Source organism: Dreissena polymorpha, chromosome 16 (assembly GCF_020536995.1).
Source record: "Dreissena polymorpha isolate Duluth1 chromosome 16, UMN_Dpol_1.0, whole genome shotgun sequence".
Classification (NCBI taxonomy): domain Eukaryota; kingdom Metazoa; phylum Mollusca; class Bivalvia; order Myida; family Dreissenidae; genus Dreissena; species Dreissena polymorpha.
The window spans coordinates 40,845,211-40,868,220 of NC_068370.1; the positions used below are offsets into that span (position 1 = coordinate 40,845,211).

Consider the following 23,010-nt stretch of genomic DNA (forward strand, 5'->3'; position numbering starts at 1 on the left):
TTAAACCAATAAGAAGCGTACACATGTGTATTATTTTTGGATTTTGATTAATGATTATCTTTTTTTTAAAACATAAATGTATAACATATGTTCTTAGTCAGCAGTGTTATTTGGCTGATTGAGTAAAATACATACAACCATTGTTCAATATCTCGATGGTAATGTCATTTTGCCAAACTGTAAATAAGTCCCTTTAAGAGTGATAATATGTTTCTACATCTACATCGTACGTCGCTGCAATCACACATGGTTATCATGCGACGGTTGGTGACAGAATGAGGATATAGAGTGAAAAATGTAGGGTAAGAAGCGCTTGATAGTTAAGAGATAGAAGAAAAGTATAGGAGAGTCACCATCTATGTTCCATCTTTCTCCCACATTCCTCTCTGGCTACGGTGGCCGCCAAGAGATTTGCACCTCAACCGGCACAGCCATGAGGGGTCATTTGGAGTTACTTTGTAGCTGGCGCTGACAACATATTTAGAATCTGGTTGTTGCTAGCCTCCGCTTGAAGGATACCAAGTCAAGGGTTTAAGCGATGGAGGCCGGTAGGTTGTTCCAAGTGGTGATTTTACTTGGACAAAGCTGTGGCGATAGCATGAAGTAGAGGTTGATAATTGCAGATACTTGATGGAATGATTAGCCCGTGTCCGGCCCAAGCCAGGGGAAAGGTATTTAGTTACTGGTGTGTCCACAATGTCGTTGGTGATCGTGTAGACCAATATCAGTGTGGCTTTAGTCCTTCTGGACTCTAGAGTTTCCCACTTTAGGTGTTTGTGTATTGATGTGACGCTTCTGGTATTGTGGTATTTGTTCACCACATAGCGGGTTCCTCGTTTTTGGTAGTTTGGAACATCTCCAGTTCATTGATCGGTTCCTTATGGTATGGGCTCCACACCGTGCCGCAGTACTCTAGGTTTGGGCGAACGACGGAAAATTATGCTGCGCTTTTTACCTCCTCGTTGCCTATCCATACCTTCCTGCGTAGGAAACAAAGGCAACCGTTGACTTTCTTGATTGCTTTTTGAATATATGGCTTTCAGGACATGTCCTTTTTCAGCTCAATCCGAAGCTATTGTGAAGCTTCTTCACATACAAGCGTGCGGCCTTTAACGGTGTAACTGAATAGGATGGGCTATCGCTTTCTGTGTACTCGCAGAATGCGGCACTTCTCTGGGTTAAATGACCTTCCCCATAGCTCCTCCCAGTCCCACATAAGACGGAGGTCTTCCTGAAGCAGCCCACACTCACGCTTCGCGGATATTTCTCTGTTTCATTACACAGTCGTCAGAATAGTCAGAATAGTCTTGGAAGAGACTTTGAGGGGGAGGTCGTTAATGTAGACAATGAAGAGGATCGGTCCCAGAACACTCCCCTGGGGCACTCCACTGACTACTGGGGCGGGATCTGAGGTTGCTTTGTCAACAGCTCTCTATGTTCTGTCTATCAGGAAGGTTCGGATCCACTCCAGGGTCTGGCTGCGTATGCCGTAGTGATGCAGCTTGTTCAACGAGCTCTTTACACTGGGTGTTGTTTGTGGCCTGTCGTGAAGGGCATTCGTTCTCCAAGTCAATATCAGGCAAGTTGAAGTCGGCTCCCAGCCATAGATTGGCGTTTCTTGGGATTCTGGCGAGGCAGACGTTGAGCTCTTCTAGATATTCTGGATCAGTGGATGAAGGTCAATTATAGCACGAACCAATGTAGAGGTCATGTGCTCCTTGACTTTGGACCTTGACCCACACCGCCTCTAAGTTTTTGTCAGAATTCAACACTTCTGGTTCATCACTCCTGTGTTTGTCTGATATCAGGATGAATACTCCTCCAGGGGGTTTGCATCCTCGATCTCTCCGGTTAGCATTGCAGTTTGCCGAGAACACATCTGATTTTCCAATAGAGTCATATAGCCATGATTCCGCGCCAATGACTATGTCAGCGTGTGTGGCTTCTAGCATGTTATGTAGTATCGCCTTCTTGCCTGGGCTTTTGATGGACCGCCGATTAACAACAAAAGTCCTCCGTCGAATGTCATCCCTGGCAGTTGTGGGGCTTGAGCTTCGCTGACGCCGATGAGGCGACGATGTGGCATTTGGGCGCGGCTGAAGCTGATGTTACTATCTGTATGTGTGATATCCCTTAGGGTAGAGTAGCTTTTTGAAGTGTCAAACAGAATTGTTTCAAATATCCCTGTTGAAAAGTTTGGCACGCCGCATTGAACGCAATCTAAGTGATGAAGGTCAGTGCCTTTAAAGACAGAATCAGGCATCCACATGCCCTCCTGATAGTACCACACTTCGCATGAGTCGCAACAAACGCAGGGTGTTGTCCATTTGCATGCTTTGCTGCATTTAGCATATAACACAGACGAACTTGATCTGTCTAGGGCCGGGGTTTGATTATGGTACGTATGACTCTGCTAGTAGAGGGATACATGGGTACAACAGAACTTTTTTGTCTCAGCAGATAGGGCCTTGAGCCTTTCTTATTGTGGTCTTCATGCTAATAATAAGGTGGGAAGAAAGTGACAAGGTTGCAGGACCTAATGTTTGGCGACTTTGACCTATAACTGGGTAAAATACATCACTATCAGACTTCTCACTATGATTTGGCATCGCTGGCGTTAGTCTGGTAATGATTGGCACGGATGTAAACATTAAAATGGTGATTTGATGGTCGAAAGTCGTTAACTTTTCCTTCAAATTTCGTAAACGGAAGTAAACAAATGCGAATTCAGAACGAGGTTGAAGTAAGAGGGGCGTTCAAAACGTTTTTGATGCATCTGCCATTCTAGTTTTTTAGAAATTATATGCCAGGTCTTGATGCAGATGGCTTACTATACTCTTCATAAAGAAAGTTGAAGACAAGGAGAGTCGTTTAGGCATGAGGAAAAGAGACAAAATACATAATTTCTCAGAGCTTGTAGAAAAAGAGAAGTTGCGCGCGCACCGCTGTCATTTTTTGGTTTCAGCATGATAAATGTTCTGTATGCAAACTAAGCAAATTTAGTATGCACTACTTCATAGCTTAGCTCATACTATAATACGAGGTCACTATTCCATGTGTAGAATAAACTTTTCAAAATAGAGTACAAAATAAATGTATATCAGTACAAGCATAACATGGGATTTTGTAAATAATAATTGTATTATTTGTTACAAGATACTGCGATGGATTCCGTGTAGATGTTTCGAACAAATATCCAGAAACATGTTTCTGAATTGATAGTGAAAAGTTATGATTCTTTAGACTCCTTTTTTATCTTTCATTTTGAATCCTGCAAACAATAACAAATTCGACATAAAAGACTTTGCAATAGAAGAAGAAAAAGATACGAATTAAACGATTCACCGTAAATATCTTACCTCTGATGCGGCCGCCAGTTCTTCCCAAAAACAGTTATGGACCAGGTTGAAGAACAACGATTTTGGTTGAGTTTAACCGAAGCCGATGAGCACACAAGTACAGAAGATGAACCTCACGGATGTATAGGGTTTGTTGACCCTTTAAAAGGTTACGTAATACGCTACCATGGCATTCTGTAAATATATTATTCGTTTAACATATGTCACCGGCATGGGTCGACAGTAGCAAACTGTTGAACTGGAAACAGTTTCAATAATTGTTGCTATATTCTTTATGCAGGTTTTTGAGAAGTGTACTGGAAGTGTACTTTGGAGACAAAATACGACAGAGCGAACATATATTATCGTCGGAAATAGCTGATTTAGAGGAAAAGAAGGAGGCGCTTAAAAAAGAAATCGACACATTAAAGTATGGGTTTTGATGTACATCTTCTGAAAGAGTTTGTTGGCTATTTGTTATGCACCCGGATCAAATGATCGGGGGTATATTGTTTTTGGCCTGTCTGTCCGTCAGTCAGTAATTGTGTGTGTGTGCCCTTAAACTTTAACCTTGGTCATAACTTTTGCAACTTTTGCAATATTAAAGATACCAACTTGATATTTGGCATGCATGTGCACATTTTGATTGGTGAAAGGTCAAGGTCATCTTTCAAAGTCAAAGGTCAAATATATGGCTTCAAAGCGGCGCAATAGGGGGCATTGTCTTTCTAAAACACACATCTGCTGTATCTATCTTTTATGTTTTGTTTTGCGTTAACTTGAAGACATTGTTGAACAGAGGTAAAAATAATGTACGGCGGAAAACAATAATTCCAAGTGTAGGCAACCGTTGAAGTTTGATGTACTTCACATGCATAAATTAAACAGTAAAATATGGAAAAGTCGCTCGTATTTTAATGTTTTGTTATCCAATTTTTCAGGAAATCGGCTGATTTGGAATGGAATATGCAACTGAGAAACAGGTATATGCTTTCATAAATTCAATAACGTTACTCCATTCGCTGTATATCATTTCACACTCGTATTTTTTAGTTCCCATTTGAATTTGTCCAAACAAAAAGTATCAACCTTTATTTCTTCGAATTTACGATATGTGATATTTTAATATGATAGATAACTAGACGTAAAATTCTAAGGAGTTGATTATTTTTAAAAGCGGAAAAAATATTTCTGCAATTAAGCAGACACCCGGTATTGCGTTTGTTTTAATTAAGTCGTTTTTAAATGAGCAATCATAAGATCGATTAACACAACTGACAATCGTAGTTTATATTAACGCAAATAGTTCAATATATTATTTTAATTTGCCCTTTAATATCATTATATTTTTTTAAAACAGAATCGAATTCTTAAATGCTGAAGTAAAGAAACGAGAGGAGTACATCGCGATACATGAAGACCGACTTAGGTAATGCCGTTTCTTTATGTGTTTATACTTCATGAGCATCTAAACGTAAATATCATACTAGAATTTGATAAGCTGTTTTACTCTATTGTTTTAATGTGCACATCCGCGCCTAACAGTTTGATATTTGTTTTCGTATGGTTCTTTATTGGTAAAGACATATTATATTATTTCTAGGAAAATGAGGGAGGCCGCTGCTGTATTTAATGACATAAGCGCAACCAATTTTGAAACGTACAGGTAGGCCTATGCTGTTTATGCTGATTTTGCTCTGATATATGCGTTATAAATAACCATGAGTCTAAGTTCATGCAGTTTGCAATGGTGTTATACTGGCGTCATTTCAGTTTGCTTGCCAACTTCTTTCATAACGTAATTTGATATGAATAGACGTTTTAGTGTGACACGTGTAGTGTAATATACATACATACATAATAAATATCGCCCCATTCGTGCAAAAAGGTACCATGAGACATTGAAATTAGAAGGCACATGGTACCTTTTTGCACCAATGGGGCGATATAGATACATACATAATAATAATAATACCCGTAACATACATCATCGCCATAAAAAAAAAACGTTTCACGGGTGAACGAACTAACCATTTTGGTAAAATTAAATATGCTTCAAACACTCTTATGTAAACCCGATTGATATTCAACACTATACCTTATTTGATGTCATGTTAAGGCAGATTTATCGGGACTGGCAAGAGGTCGACAGACAGTTAAATGAAAGAAGTGCAGGAATCAAACAGAGTTTCCAGCAAGGAGATGGCGAGTCCCTTGTTGACACACTCACATGGGTGCAAACAACGATTGAAAAGATACCCAGAAATTGCATCCATGCCAACGACTTTCAGCTCATGACTGGAGTTATCCAAAACGCCCTACAAGTAAGTGTTATTGTTACAAACCGAATTATGCTAGACATTAGTATTTAATATTATTGTTAGAAATAGCGGGCAAAAGAATAAAAGATATCAAAAAGGGTGACCTACTGTTTGTTATGTATATGCTTATTACAAATTAGGCGTAGCTGTATAATTTTCTTCAATGGATCTAATTTTAAGAAATGTAATATGCTTTCTAATTGTATTTGTATATGTGTACGCGAAACGAATAACAATTATGATGTTGACGTAGGGGCTAAAGTCGATCATTTGATACTTTCACGATTCCTGTCAATAGTTGTACGCTTTTGATGCGTAAAAAACATTAATATATATATTTGAGATTTTTTGTACAAAAAGGCTAGAAAGAAAAAATGATGGACCCTATGGAATACTTGTTATGTACGTCCTACCCGACGTAGATCACGTCGATAAACTAGTAATAGTCTTAAAATAGCGTGAAGTAATCTTTGCTTATACACAGGCATCATGTGGCAAAAAAAAACAACAGACAACCACTTGTTGTAATAATGTGGCATATTATTTCTAAACTTTCATGCAAATAGCTATTATGTTAGCATTGATGTTGCTTTTTATTTAGAATTAGTTATACTGTCACGTTTAATTTAACCTCTCCACATGATGTTATTTAATTTTGAAAAAGACAATGTTTTTTGTTCTTTAAACATAAGGAAGTCGGGTATGAATCGAAATTATATTCATGCCTCATTTCGTTATTTTCGTAGTGCGAGTACTTTATTTGACATGAAATAGTAGGTGTTGTATATAGTGCATGATAAGGTCAGAGAATGAAGTCCTGGTCATCTTGCACTTTTATTCATGGACATTTACAGTGGATTAATGAGCATGGTTGTATGTTTTCCGTCTACATCTAATGATTCATTTATTTTAGGGAAACCATTCAGGAATCCGGCCTAATATTGTGTTTCAACAGGTAATAGTTCAGTAGACGATGATGATAAAGAGACATGTTTAAATATTTTACTAGATTAATTCATTAGAAACATCAGTGAGTTTTGTTCATTGTGAAACTACTGCATACGTTTAAGCTGTAATAATTACATCTTTAATAGATATATGCAGATTAATACAAATGATCGGGTGAAAAAACTTTCGTTTCAGGAACCTAATTGTGTTCTGCAATAGAGACAGAAATATACGCTGGAAAGCCTACCCGACATTTGTAAATATATTAGCTTGTTTACCGCCTGGAATTGTTCATACATGTATAGAGTGACTTGGCTTTTAGTTTTAAATGGATTTATTCTCGGTAAGGAATATATGTTAAAATGGATGTGTAACAATTTCTACTAACGGCATACGAAGAATATTAAATGTAATGTGTAAATACAATACAATCAAACGATTTCAGTTACTGTGTGTTTGAAATATCTAGATGAACCCTATACCGTATATGTTGCTCTAAAGCACAGGCAGGTTTTCTGAATTTGATGCATTTACATAAAAAATATATTTCCATTCGTAGTTGTCTATTTTATATCAACTCAAACCTTGGAAAACCCTTCGTATTTATGCCCTGCTTTGAGTGCCATTTTAATACCAACACTCGCTGGCAAACGCGTTGTAACGCTCAAAGGGACCTTTTCACAGATTTTGACATGTTTTGAAGTTTGTCATTAAATGCTTTATATTGATAAATGTAAACATTGGATCTAAAAAGCTCCAGTAAAAAAGAACAAAATAACCCTCAACTAGGTTCGAACAAATGACCCCTGGAATAAAGTTCTAATGCTTTGACCACTCGGCCATCCGTGCTCATACAATGAGTGATGTATTTTATACTTTATATAAAGTATGATAAATCAAACAAAAACACTTTTTTCCCTTTTTAATCAACGTTTCGGCTTACGCCTTCTTCAGGATAACACAAATAATAACAGAAAGCGGATGTTACGTCATTGACTTTATGTACATTAAATTGCGGGAAAATGTACGACAATAAAATGAACGTTAATTAAATGACGCTTAACTCTCGGATTCAAGAATACTCAATTTCCTATAAAATTATATTTACAAAATACTAATAGGAAATAAAAACAAAAGAAAGCTAAATTAAATTGCAGAGCTAGTCTTTTATGTTAAAAAGAACTTTGTTATTCATACCATTAGGGTGTAATGTTTTAAGTCTATGTATCCAGAAAGTTTCCTTACACAGATGATTAATATTGCTACTAACAACATCAATTGGCATAAAGGAAAAGTAATTTGCACTGTGCTGATCTTCATTAAAGGCCCTATAAAGGTGATAAATCCAAATATTATGCATATAAATGGTCTAATTTTTTCCGGATTCCAGTTACTCTTGCATAAAAAATGCTAATAACACAGCTTAGGTGCAACGTTGTCAAGAATTATGGAAGATATATCCGTTTCATAATTGGAAGAAATGTTTACAACTATGCAACTAACGTGGTTTGTAGCCTCAAAGCGATGACGTATGCTAAAAATAACCAAAAACAAATTCAATTTTAATTCTATTTTGAACACCTTTCACCAACAGAAAGTAACATATTAGATTACTACAAACGTTTTAACCATTTAGAAGAGACTTACTTTGTGGGTGATACCGGAAAACGTTGAAAATCAACGATATATTTTTGGTGACCTGAGTCAATTTTACTTTCACTTTCCCGAGTAAACAGCGATGTAAATAAACTGTTTGTTAACACAATTGACTCGAAGGACACTTTATTTTGAGCTCAAAACAAGTTGTATTGCTCATTTGTTTATGGTAATGTCCAATAGCATTTATATATTGTTTTTTGATAACCTTTATAAATAAAATAAGTTTGTTTTTTTTAATCGGTAAGTAATTACGGATCGTCACCTTTATAGGGCCTTTAAAATGTGATGCGACCAATGTTGAAAATTCAGGGTCAGAAAAGTTTCTTATGTCAAATCGATGACTCTTTATTCTCTTTGACACCGGTTGCATGGTTTGTCCAACGTACTGCTTCTTACACTGTTTACATATAATAAGGTATATAATTACATCTTTAGATGCACAGTTAATATTTTTCTGTAAATTCAATTGCTCGCCTGTTACTGTACTTTAATTTTCTCCAACGTGTATGGATTTACAATGAGAGCAACGTGTTCTTCCCCAGGCACTGAACGCACGTGAACTGTTCAAACTGTTCGTAAATTGAGCACGTGTAATGTAGTTTCCTATATTATTAGGCCTTTTAAACGCCAGTATGGGCTTATAAGTTTCATACACACTTCTCACTTCTTCTTTCTGTGACAGTTAACGTATGTCCCAATACTTAATTATTGCGGCTCCTATGTTTGGCAATGACGGATTATATATTCCACTGTAAATGAAATTTCTTTTGTTTTTGCTTTATTGCAGGACTGTAATGCGTCTTCTTGAGATAGAGCAGAAACTTTTTCAAACGCACAATCGATAACTTTTTCCGGATAACCTCGCTCTTTGAAATGATGCTTGAGGTCTTGAAGTGACGATTTGAAACTGTTGTCATCCGATATAATACGTCTATATCGCTTCGCCTGACTGTATAGTATCCCGTCCTTACACTGTTTAGGTTGACATGACGTATAGTCAACATATTGGTGGTTATTGGTCTCCTTTATGTGTATATATGTTTGAAGTGTTAAATCGTCATAAATAGAAACAGTCACATCGAGAAAAGACACGATTTTCTCAGAAGCTGAATACGTAAACTGTATGTTGGTGTGAAAACGATTTAATGCTTCAATAAACAATTCAAGCTATTCTAAAGAGTGGTCCAAAATCATAAATATATCATCTAAAAAACGAAACCACAGTGTCGTTTTATGTTCTCATATTTCAATGAAGTCTTTTTCAAATTTTCCCATAAATAGTGAGGCATATGCGTGCGCCATTGGACTACCATAGCGGTACCCATTTTTTGTAAGAAGAATTCATCATCAAATTGAAAATAGTTATTTTCAAGTACAAGTCGTAACAACTTAGAAACTGTGTTGCTATTAATGTTGCCATTATGTAAAAACTATTTTTTTACTTTATATAAGTTATCCTCGTAGTGTCACAAAATATAACAACAACAACAGAGCTCTCAGAATTATTCAATCGTTTCGCGTAGCAACGCTTTATAATTTTCAGGTTTTCAAATCATCAAAAGATGCCTATAATGGATATTTTAGAGCATGGTTAAGGTTCGGTTTTTCTGTTTCCATACAAATATCTGTACTACAACGAAAATTTGCGAATCTAAAACATTTATTTTTAATTTTGTCAATTTACCAAAACGTGAAAAGTTCCCTGAAATATAATAATAATCTAACAACAGTTGACCGTAACCTATTAAACTGCATAGCAAGTAACACTGCAAATGTGAAATACTTGAAAGGTGTGTTTAGTTATTATTATTCTAATATGTAAAACTGATAACGTCTAAAGTGTAACCTAGTCGTTGAAACACACATTAAATGTCAGTATATTTTATCTGTTTGATAATCACATAAGCCATATTTAATTTGTACAACGGTTCAACATTTTATATAATTACATAACGTTGTATATGCTAATAATAACTTTAGTGAGTGTTTGAAACGATGATTATGTTGCAAGTAAAATTGCATTACTATATAAGGCCTTAAACAAGATCGTCTCATCTGAGTCAAGAAGCATCCAATTAGTTGTGAAATGTGTTTCGGGCAGTCGCAAAGTGATGCAATTAAAGATCGCATGGATGGATTAGAGAAGAATGTTGGCTACCCTTTGTTTGATTGTATTAGTTCATAAGCATGTTTAACCCGCTATTTCCGTTCACTGTTCTAAGAGTTTTATGACTCTTTTTATCAAAACGGCCATATGAACATAAAGCTGGTTTCTGCATAGCCCTACTAACTGCTTTCATACCTCTTCTAGTTAAACTTTGTATATTTATGATGTGACTTCATCTGAAATATCCTCGACTCGAGTAATTAGTTAAGAGTCTGAGTCAGCGCTGAGGGGGTAATCACGTGATAGTCAAGATGGTGACGTCCATGCCGAGACAGTCATTTTTCGCCGTTTTATACCCTTTATTACTTCTGTTTATTTTTTAAATGACGCTAACTTTCCAGCCATATCAGTAAAACGGTGAAAACCGTGAAAAGCGTTTATTTCGTCTTCAAATCGCTTTTTATCTCTACGTTACTCGGTGCGAATTTTCTTAGTGGAGCCCTAAATATGTCATCCCAATAAGAAATTTCGCTGCGAGTAAAGTCGAGATATAGAGCGAATATTACTATGAAATAAAAGCCAGAAACTTTCTTCGAAATATGGCTGGAAAGTAAGCGGAATAAGAAAACATAATACAAGTAATAAAGGGTATAAATCGACGAAATATACCTGCCTCGGCATGGACGTCGACACCTTGTTTGTCACGTAATTACTCCTTCTGTATATGGCGCACTGCACTTACTGTTTGCATTTTGACATGGTGTATGTTTTAATTTCATATTCTTTAAAATAAATATGCGCTATGCTACAAGCGCATGCGGGTATATGTTTTCTGACTATGTTTCATGAAGATCGGATACAAATTGTATTAAGAAGCTTAAAGTTTGAAACAGGAAACACTTGACGCCGGATATAAGGTTATGTTGAAAGTCTTCCATAAGAACTGAATGCTCGGTTGTGTTTTAATGCGACTTCTTTTATGTTAACGAGCTTAAATTTTGAGATGGACAACACAAAAGGACGGACGCTGGACAAAGACTGACCACAATAGCCCATGTTGGGCAGCGCGTGTTAGAATAAGATACAAATTATATAATAGAAGAATAAAATAATGTGTGTTTATCCATAAAGTAAGTACAGTGTGCCCCATAAAATTGTAAAACAAAAAACAATTTGGAATACGATTGTTAAAAGACTTGGCCTGGAAACCTTTTTGTTTTGATAAACTTGAATGTAAAGTCTGCCTAGATTTTAAGATAAATTGTCTGATCAAATATGCCATCGAGTCATAAATGGTGCTTTGAAAGAAGCGAAATTGTTTTTCCAGTATTCGACCTTATTTCTCGTCAACGCATCTTACGAACATTTAAACTCGGAAAATTTATTGTCAAGATGAACATTCTAACAAGATTCAACAAGATTGATGCACATATCTGGCCTCCAGAGAGGTAAACAATTAAAGTGTTTTTAAGAGTTTTCCTTGCTGCAAACATATTATGAACAAGAATCATATTTGCTTAGATATTTTAAGGAAATACATTTTGATTAAGTTTTTATCAACTGGATCGACTTGCATGCTTGCTATATCCAAATTTACTCAAGATTTGTCTATGCAAACTAAAGTTATTGACCGAAAACAGCCTGCTTGACGCCATATAATAACTAACTATAAATAATAAGGATTTCAACGTCGTTGAAAGCCCGATTACAAACAGCAACAATAAAACATAACAACACGAACAATAATTCCGATAATTTAAGAGATATGCGATTCTATCATAAAAAAGGACTGCTTGTAATTAGACAATACAGCTCATCCCCTGTGAGAGTTTAAAGAATTGTTCATGAACCATTCATGAATCATTCTTGCATCATTCATGAACAACATTCATAAACTATTCTTGCGCAATTCATGAAGGTTGAATGGCCGCTTTCTGAATTAGTTCTTGAAATATAATTTCATGAACCATTTATGAATTATTTTGTTCTTGAACCATTCATGGAATAATTTGTTCATGAATTATTCATGAACGTTCATGAACTCACATAATAATGAATATTTCATGAATAGTGCATGAACAATTCATGAATTGAAACTGCATAAATTCATGAATTATTCTTGCTCTTTTCATGAAATTTTTATTCATGAATTATTCTTGCTCTATTCATGAAGTTTCAATTCATGAATTATTCTTGCTCTATTCAATGTACTAGAACTAGTTATGAACAAAGTGATGTCATGAATGCTTCAAGAACAATGAATGTAAGAAGTAAATGCATACCATTATATGTATTTGAAAGATAATAAAAGGGAAAAAACAGAAACATATCAAGATGCACTAACCCACAGGTGATCTAGTTAGTAAGGACCTTTACAAATATTATCACATTAAATGAGTCTCCTAAAAAATAAACAATTGTGGAATACAATCACACCAGTTTAATTTCATATAAATTGGCAAAACAAAATATTTATACAAAGTCATGTCTTTCGAAAGAATGCTCCCTAACCAAAGAGTGCACCGCCAAAGTTTGCCAACGCTCCACTGCGCATGCAGTTTCATATTAATGTCTGCAAGTTGGTGCAGGGATCTTGACCTCTGACCTAGTGACTCAAAAGTGGTCTTTTTTGTACAAGACGTAAACAAAATAAAACATGTCACCAGTCACAGACTGCCAGGCTAAGCACAACGGCTAGTTTTTCGAATTGTTTGTCCAAGTCTTCAACACACTCCCATTTTCCTTTCTGGCGCAGAATATTGAACACCATGCACTGCCTCCAGGTCCTTTCTGGTATGAGGTATACTGTTCACATGCTCTACTGATTAAAAAACATAAAACGGTCTATAGTAAAAAGTTATTTACATTCAAACTTTAATAAAAGTGAATCTCCAATCAATATACATTGTGATCTGACAACAGGAAATGGACAGAAAAGTCTGATTTTGTTAGGCTAACCCTGCATGGTGATTTGGACTGATATTGTTTTGTAGGACAACTATCTGGGGCAAATTAAACAAGACAAAAGCACTACTTAAAATTCAAATTAGCCCCAAAAATAAGATACGTCCCATAAGTGATTATTATACATAATAACGAGCAAATACGGACATACACTCATTTAATGTACAGTAAGTGCAAGCCTTGAAGACAGAATACTCCGCTCTGTATGAAGCGTTCAAGTTGATATTGCCATATTGGGGACATTCATCCCCCTGAAATCGGTCTGTTTATTACAATAAGTTACTTAAAAAATAATGTATAAGCTCTGCATTGCATATCAGATATGTTACATTAGCACAGCAGATAACTATTTATTGTAGTATTTCATTTCTTTTTTTTTCAAGAAAAATAACCAGATTTGTTCTGAAAGCGAATTATTTTAGTTAGAAATCAGTAAAGTGTTACATCACTGACTCCTGGTACGAAGTTCGCAGGGTACGAACTCCTTTAAGATAATTCCATTTTATTTATAGCTAACCAAATGCTATAGACAATTTTTAAATTATTCTAATCACATCGGTTTAAGAATAACTTAACTACCAACTTATCGCACGGATTGTTTATCTAAATTCAAATTTCAAATAGCACAAGCAAAACTTACAAACCACGAAAATATATGACTCATTTGAGTCATCATTCATTCATTGCAATAGAAATTTGCCAGCAACAACATCTTTCATCCTATACTTTACATCATTCTTAAAAAGTGTTTACCTTTCTGTTCGTTTGTAACCTTTTCCCCAGTAAAACAGCGTATAGTAAACTCTGCAGACCACAATATTTTTTTACAACAACTGTGTGCGATTTAAATTAAATAACGCCGGGACGTCATTTCCGGTGTAACTCGGCATTTCTGGTCATCTATTTTCGCGACTTGTCAAAATGTCGATCCGTGTCAAATGCGGACGTTTCCAGTAAGTTAAAGTGAAAGAAACAGTAATTGTTGACCAGGACTACACCTCTGGAGTTTATATACACGCAGAGGAACAATTTTTAGAGCAGAAAGTATCCAATGATAGTTGGAAGGCTAATTGAACTTTGTGTTTTGTTGAAGAAGTTACGGTTTTGAAAGACTGTGTTTAAGAGAAAGATTGATAGAAGTGTAATTGTTGATCATTATTATTTGACTGGGGTTAATGATAAAAGTCTACTATTGGACGGTAGTGTTTATATTTATTAAACAAACTATCCGTGAAAATACTGTTGCGGTCGCCGAATTGTTGAATTCCGGACGCTGCTTGACAATTCACTTCAGATGGAAATGTAGGTATTTCCTTGATTTATGCGATTTTTAATGTATATACCATGTTTCAATTAATACATAAAATGTGCATAAATAGTCAGTTTCATATCCAGTAGGCATAATATTATAATACATGTAATATTTGGTATAAAAATTTGGATGAAGAATGTTGTTTACGCTTATTTATTAATCAAGTTTGAACGTGTTCATCATACAAAATAGTAGTAATGACATGCTTTGTCAAAACTGACTGAATTAATAACAGCCATGACACTTACACACTATGGATTATATCACACTTACTGTTAAACACTTATGGCAGTTGGTATTCCTATACAAGTGCTTGTTTATTTAACCTCGGTATAGACTACAATTGTATTGTTAATTTACGTGAAAAAAATGTTGTCAATTATAGTAAATTGTAGATATCATTTCTTTCCAGGAAAAAGGTAAGGCGAGGAGGGAACTATCGGAGGCAGTAACCATGTAAAACCGTCGAAAGGGGATGTCAGTAGCTCAGGATACTGCATGGCATAAACAGGGTTTTGACAGTTTAAAATGTAAGTTGATTGCAACAAACACGTCATTTCAAACAATACTTTGTCACTGAAGCAAACATATACATTTAATTTTATTAAAACATGTAGGAATATGTATGTCTGTCTGACCGTCTGTCTGTCAGTTTATTTTTAACTTTTAAACTTTTTAAGATATCAACTTCAAACTCCATGCATGGATTTATTTCCCCTTTACAGTTGTCCTTGTTTAACTGTCCAAGTTAGTTGTCAGCGGTGATATTAAGTCCTCCTTCAGCCACAGTTCTAGTTTTATTATAAATGCAAATAATTTGTTTCAGCACATACATTCTTGATATCCAAGCAAAAGTATGGAGGGAATATAGTGAAGTATGTCATGCGGCGAAGAAACTGGACAGGCTAGGTTGTACGTGCACTTGGCTGTGTCCACAATCACTGTTTCAAGTTACTGAAGTGTCAGTGGTGAGACGGGACTCAAGGAGCTTATTGAAGATGCCCTGTTGAGATTTTAGAGGGTGATGGAGATGATAATTAAGTAATTCGCGTGAAAAGGATTTTAAACCTTACACTACAGAAACTTTTTGATAAAAATCATGTCAACAACATTTTCATTATGAAGAACTCAGACTGTCAGCAAAGGGTCATCACTACCAAGCGGATTTTTACACTTATTCCAAACCTGGCGGAGTTCTTCAAAAATCGACCATGAAAATCATGTTTAATAAGTTTAGTGTTATTATATTCATTGATGAAGCTATTTTCCTCTTAACTGGTATAATTATATGATTAAATGCGCCATATTTCTTAATTTTGAATTGTTTTATTTCCCCTGTCACATGTTCAAGTCTTTCATATATTGTAGAACACGTTTTATTTGAAATTTCAAACTAGGTTGGAAATTTCTTACGGACCATTGTACGTTCCATGTCACCATGAGATTAGATGTATGTATGTTTATGTGTTTATTATAAGCTTTTACTCATTTTTATTTAGTTTTGTACATTTGAACTCCTCAATATGCTCACATGTAAAATGTCGAAAATTCAGTATGGCTTTTCTGGTAAATGCGGGTAACCTTGATTGTGAATCAGGAACTTTTCATTTACACTTGTGACCCTTTTGAATAATTCAGTCTCATGTATAGTTTTAATTATCTTTTTTGATAAACCAAGTCAAGAATAGTTCATGAACCCTTTTTGAATTCTTCGGATTCATGAAAAGTTCTTCATAAGTTCTTAAAAAAGGCAAAAATATTCAATATACCTTTTTTGAACCACATACTAGTAGTTCAAATTCATGAAAAGTTCTAGATCAATTAGTTACCCAAATGGGGAATATTTCACTTTTTTTATCTTACATTTTTCAGATTCACGAAAAAACCCTCATTAGTTCTTTAAACAAAGTCAAGAATGTCTTATGAACACTTCATGAACCACATAATCTGTTAAGGTGTATTAACCATTCATCATTAGTTCATGAACCAAATCATGAATCTTTCGTGAATAAATTATTAAACCGTCTTGTTCATGAACCATTATTCACTGGTGCATGAATGTTAGTTCATGAATCATTCATGAACTTTAGTTCATGAAATGGCTCTCATCAATTTCACAAATTTATCATGAGCTGTTCATGAACTTCATGAATCATTCATGAATTCATGAACTTCATGCCGCAGGGGATGGTACACGAAGGAACAATTGTTATCCATGGTATTGAAATGATGCATAACATACTTGTTACTGACTGTATAAAGCTCCCCTCTAAAAGGCCAATGCTGTTTACTCGTATCTTATCATTTGTCATAGATGAACAGTGTGTCCAACATTATTCTCAATGCGCACTATGTTCTCTATTGTCAAAATCAATTTGCGTTTAATGTATATGGCAAAACGGTTCTTGATTATATTTCTATTCGTTTGTCCGTACAGTTTTACCAATAGATTCCTGCTTGCAAACTAATTCACTATCGTCGTTGATATACATTAAACTAACAATGTTGGTCAGTTTTGAACATTGAGGGAGGAGCAGTAGTGTGCGAGATCAACGTATGCGGTTGGGTATAGAATAAAGTTGACATTGTTTTAAAACAAAACAATAAGTTTCATGTTCAACGAATATATTGTGCTTGTATGATTACTGTATATAGTTTGCGCTACTTTCTATGATAATTTAAAAAATACACCGTTTTATACTTCCTCGTCTGAATACGATGCCATATCGTTCTAATATGCGTAATACAATTTACTTTATATGATACAAAATTATCTCGAAAACTGCGTGCCTAGTAGTGAAGCCTTTTGCCGATTGTTCACTTCGGTCCAATCATCACAATGATGCACAGCAGATTGTTCTTTTAATTTGATTTCAATTTAACTTAATCATCTTTATTGTAAATTTATACATCAGGAAACATCGGTTTTCTACCAAATACTATAGCAAGTTCCTTTCAAGGTCCAATCAAGTCAGAGAACCGATGACGATACAGCTCTCAATGGCATAACTTTGGTATGTGCAACTGTCAATAGTTCTTTCGGTGGCGACATCGCCTCTGGTATTGGAGAGTTCGGTTCATGGCATAGTCCTGCGTACTGTCAACACGATGATCAACATGGCGTCGAAGTTATGGTTCAGTTCCGGTTGAAAGTTGAACCAGACATGTTAAGTTCATAAAACATATGCCTGCACTAGCCTTGTATGGTACAAACTGGGGTATTTAAATGCGTGTTTGTGTCTGTTACAGTTATCAATTGAAAGCATACACGTATGCTAAGATTTCTGTGAACACGGGGTGTTGCAAATGGTCAACTTGCATCTGTATATAAATAAGGTTTTGGTACTTTGTTTAGAATGCTCTAGATGCAAAAGTCGAAAACTGTTTTATATTACTTTCTGCAACTTTGTTTGCACCACAAGGGAGACGATAATGATACGTCAGCAAACGCTATCGAGTTCCAATGCTGGGACTTACACGCCAGACTCCACACTGTACCCACAGCGAGCAACATTAACGATCAGGGAGGTAACTAGCAGGAGACACTTTCAACGCCGCGGGAGGCCTAGCAAACGGTAACTGGGCCTCAAGAAATAGTTGTCCGGTGAACTCCGCAATAATAATGGTGGAGGCCGTTCTGTGCGACAGCATCGGTGACTCCACGCTGAATGACGTTAAATTCTTTTGTTGTCAGGACTAGAATAATCTGATATGATGTAAAATACGTATTAAACATGATAGATGTTTTCTTATATTTTATTCGGTGATTTGGTATAAAGAATAATTTGTAAGTGTTGGCCAATATTAGTCTCGCTCGCTTTCATACATGATGACGTCGAAGTCATGGCTCAGTTCAGGTTGAGAGTTGAACCAGACATGGTAAGTTCATAAAAACAATATGCCTGTACCAGCCTTTTATGGTAAAAAACTGGTGTATTTTAAGGTGTGTATGTTTCTGTTACAGTTATCGACTGAAATCCAACACATATGCTAAGATTTTTGTGAACACCGGGTGTTGCAAATGGCCAACTTTCATCTTAATATGAACATGAAGAATGCGTGAACAATTATCGAACAAATGAAGTGAATTTGCGCATTTAGCGATATTAAGTGATACAAAGAACAGCTAATTGAGATTAAATTGTTTGTGTTTTTTAAACAGACACCTGAAACCATCGATCTGAGTCATGGTTACCTTAAAAACCTTCAGTTTAGGCAAATATGAATAATGATAAATAATACTTATTCTTTATTTAAATGCAACGTTTCGTCTTTAAAACTGAATATTTTGTATAAAATCAACTAATATGTAAGGTGATGAGGTCTGTTTTATACGGAATCCGGATAGTGTCATCTATAATCACGCCCTTCTTTCATCGGGCGACACACGACACACGAAGCGATACACGATATTTTGCGCGATACACGATATTTTGCGCGATACACGAAGAGACGCACGGGAATGTACCACAAAATAACGCCCTTGTGTAGGTAGCCCAAAAAGGCGACATGATTGGTGTCGCGTAAAACTCACTTTTCATTTCAATCAAACTAAGTGACCCGGCTACTGTGCCCTGGGCTTGGTATATATAATAGTTAGGCGTGCTCTAGAAAATAAGAGATAGTTGTATCAAAACTCTATCTTTCTTCATATTATTGTTGTATTTTCAGATGAAAGGTTATTAACCTATCCAGGGAGAAAGTTGTTGATTTGCGTATAATTCTTTTAACTTATGCCGCTGAACTGACCATACATGTTTAGTTCTTGAAAACTTTCATGAAATAGTTTTTCAGAGAAGCGAAAAATATTCGTCCAACTACGCACATTAGCTTGCTTGGTTTAAATTTTAGCAGTTCATACAAAAAAGCTGACATAAGATCATGAAGTGGAGTGTGAGCTGAAGGTACATAAAATAAAATCAAGTGTACAGGGCACAGTCAGCGGATGATTTACAAATGGACACGCAATCATTTAGACGGGAGTGCAGTACGTTAAAAATGTAGTTGATTGCAATGACTTTTGTCCCGATCTGTTGGAGAACAATCTGAATATCAAGAGTCTATAGGTGGGAGGTACAATTGGTAGTTGGTTGGTGACTTTTTATATCCTGTGATATCAGACGAGGTTGATATGGCGAAGGAAAAGGCGAGGTTTGCCGAGCGAGAAACCCTCTACAACTGGAGAAAAGCCGGTAAAATAATGGCCGTAAAACAGTAACCGTTGATTGGCGTCGTGTTCTTTCTTACATAGTGCATGACCTATCTTTTGTATTTTTAAATCAAATCGGCATCGAATGCTCTTTAAGAAAATGTATGTTTATGAGGGTGTCTTCGCGCATAAGTTTGACTTTATTTTTCGTTGAAGTTGTTACTTTTAAATTGAATTTGTTAAAAAAATATTTTATTATATTGTGACCTAAAATAACTTCTGAATACAATTAACTATTATCTGTAAGTGAAAATTATGACTATGAAAGCTGACTTTTTGTCATTTCTTAGCAACAGTATAGGAAATAAATGCACTAAACATGAAATCAGATATTTTGATCTGCAACAGTATTTAAAATAGCTACCAAGCCTATTATGACCGAACAAGGGCTAAATTGCTTTCGGACTTAAATTCAAAGGCATATTTGTTGATTATGTAGCGTTTATGTCTTACATGAAGTCATACTTCAACACCATGAACTATGTAAGCCACTAAAGCAACAGTAGTTTGTGTGTAAAGCATGAACATGAAAACAGAGCTCCGATACACCAACATTGAATCGCGCACATTTTTACAGTGCAGATAAGGCAGCATGCATGGAGCTGAGCCTGCCTACATATTTAGTAAAATCTTAAATATAACAAGCTTAATCACATCCCTTTATTCATAGAAATACACCAAAAATACAAAAAAGTATATTTATTTTACATTTATTTCTTTTGATCAATTCGACTTTTTCAGATACTAAATGAATGTCTGCGTCTGACCCGAGGGTTACTGGATAAGGGTTGTTGATGCCAAAATATGTAATACTACTAATTTATTTTCATGTTCACAAGCAAATAAGCATATTTATGATGCTTAAGGTGTGGACGACTGTCATCAACAGGTGTGTGGTCAATCAAACCCTTTCCGCCGTACAATTCCTCATGCAGTTTGTATTGAATGCTCCGCAACCTGACAAGTAAAAAGCTCGTGCGTTGTTGGCAGCGGAAGATGGAACTGAACAGGTTTGTCCTGGTTCCTGAGCATTTATGCAGAACAGCTGAGACGATTTGCAGCTTGTTAAACTACAATAAGCGTATGCGTTGTATTGTTCCAACACAATATGCTTACAGTCATGGTTCCGGCTTGAAAGGGTGTCGCGTCCGACTTAAACATAGTTTGGTTGTAGCAAGTGTCCCCTTCGTCATTTGGCTTAAATGGATGTTTTTATTTTATTTGACACTTTCAGCCACCAGTTTTGTTTGTCTTACTTGGCACATGATTTACTCATTCAGTGATTTAAGAGCAGTATTGACCGTATTTGCTTGTCTTTACATAGAAAGGTGATTTGCAGCAATTATATGTGTTGTGTTGAGAATTCTGCGGTAGGCCGTGTTCCCAAAAAAAGTACTAGGAATCCTTATTTGAAAGACTGAAATTATCTGAGCTTCTTTTATACCCATGTTACTTTGTTTAACCTTATTACAAAGCGTATAACGCTTGCCTAGATATGTTCCTTGTTTAATGTAATATTTCCTTCCATCTTAAACCCCCAAACTGAGAAACATTGTCCTCCGCTTATGAACCCCTATTTGACCAGACTGCCACCTTAAATATAGGCAAGTAGTTATTTTGTGCCCAAAATATGCAATTTGGTATTCCTTTTAATCTCTAAATGTGAGCTTGTAAAGCATATTGACCACCTTCTGCAATTTTAAGGCACCCACGACATTATATACTAGAATATATCATTAGCGGCTGGTACTTAAAGGGGCTCCGACCGACAATGTGCTTTCAAGATTTCACACTTTAATATTGGTGTGAAACAACCAGTTGTTAAAAGCTGATTGACTTTTACACTTCAAAGTGTCTGTGATCTCTCATTTTGACTAATTTGTTTATTGTGTTGGATGGAATAAGATTGCTGTTGCTTAGAAGTTGACATTTCTGGGTGATTGAAAAAATACTCAAAAAACATATTCGAAATTGCAGGAGTGAAAATTTCTACCAAATTCATTCTTTTCTCACACTCATTAGCCACACGTGCATGTTTATTTGTTGTTGTTTTTTCGGTATTTTGACGCAGATATTGAACAAACCATCTTTCAATCGTAAAAGGACATTTTAAGCTTACAGAGGATCAAACTCGCCTTCTTGAGACAGAAATCTTCTGCGTTTAAAAATATGGAGTAAAATGGACTAGTGGACAGATAAACGCGCGTTGTTAATATTTTGACAAATATCGTTATAAAATTTACGACGGGAATTTTAACAATTAAATATGTTTGTGGTAGTATCAAAATAAAACAGCAACGATTATTATGAAAACGTGGTATTTTAAAACATAAATTCAGTGTACCCAGTTGGCATCAGTCGTTTTACAAACGTTGCTGAAACGTAATATTTAGGTCGCAACGTCGGCAACCATAACCGAACGTTGCCATAACGTTGCATACAAAACATTACCAGGACGTTTCATCATAACGTTGCAATGACGTTTCAGAAACGCTGCATTCTGTCGCGACATTAGTAACCACTTTCGAACGTTTCTACAACGTTGCACGCGAAACGTCGGTCGAACGTTTTAGAAGGATGTTGCAACAACGTTGCTTCTAGGAAATTGTTCACACTTTTTATTCCCTTGAATTCAGTATCGCTTCTAGGTGGAATGTATACTTTATTATTTTGTCTAATAATTATTTTATTTATTTTCCTTGTATGATAACATAACCTATCGATCTATTAACTATCGATCTGTGAACATTTAACGACAGAATATTAAAATGAAAAGAAACGCTCAATTCTTCAATGTATAATTGTTTGAGCTTATTTTGTGTTATTGTAACATATTTTTATCAATATATTACAATTTAACACATATAAAAATCGTAAAATCTGGCTTCAAACTTAAAGATGCTTAAGATGAAATTTTACTCAAAATCGCTGGATAAAATAAATTGTTTAAGTTTTAATTAACAAAATTTGCCGAAACTTTCAAATGTCGCAGTGGTGTAGTGGATCAGGTGTTCGTCTAGCGATCGGGAGTTGTTGAATTCGATTCCTACTCGAAGAGCATTCTCACAATCTCATTCATAGACACCAAGTACTGGTTTGCCTCCTCAATAAACTGACTCGACAGTGTCCATATCTGCATATAATACGCAAAA

General features: G+C 35.6%; 2 protein-coding genes across 5 annotated transcripts in view; both read left to right on the forward strand.

The window, feature by feature from the left end:
* The window catches only part of LOC127861982 (vitelline membrane outer layer protein 1-like), a 162,371-nt gene that overhangs the window by 62,779 nt on the left and 76,582 nt on the right, over positions 1–23,010 (forward strand). The window contains exon 1 of one of the 3 annotated variants that reach the window (XM_052400810.1): positions 18,506–18,528. The exons of the other annotated variants lie outside the window; for them this stretch is intronic. The gene's annotated coding sequence lies outside the window, so the exon portion shown is untranslated. Of the gene's footprint in view, positions 1–18,505; positions 18,529–23,010 lie in introns of those variants that run through there. 3 annotated transcript variants of the gene reach the window in all.
* Positions 3,372–9,116, forward strand: LOC127861984 (uncharacterized). 2 transcript variants are annotated; one of them, XM_052400815.1, is made up of 9 exons: positions 3,372–3,487; positions 3,640–3,768; positions 4,280–4,321; positions 4,699–4,767; positions 4,942–5,004; positions 5,458–5,662; positions 6,573–6,614; positions 6,803–6,863; positions 9,054–9,116. In XM_052400815.1, the coding sequence occupies exons 1-8, from the start codon at positions 3,396–3,398 to the stop codon at positions 6,824–6,826; spliced, it is 666 nt and encodes a 221-aa protein (XP_052256775.1). In that variant the 5' UTR covers positions 3,372–3,395; the 3' UTR covers positions 6,827–6,863; positions 9,054–9,116. The 2 variants fall into 2 exon arrangements, with proteins under 2 accessions (XP_052256775.1, XP_052256774.1); XM_052400814.1 differs by lacking the exon at positions 9,054–9,116 and having other exon boundaries at positions 6,803–7,105.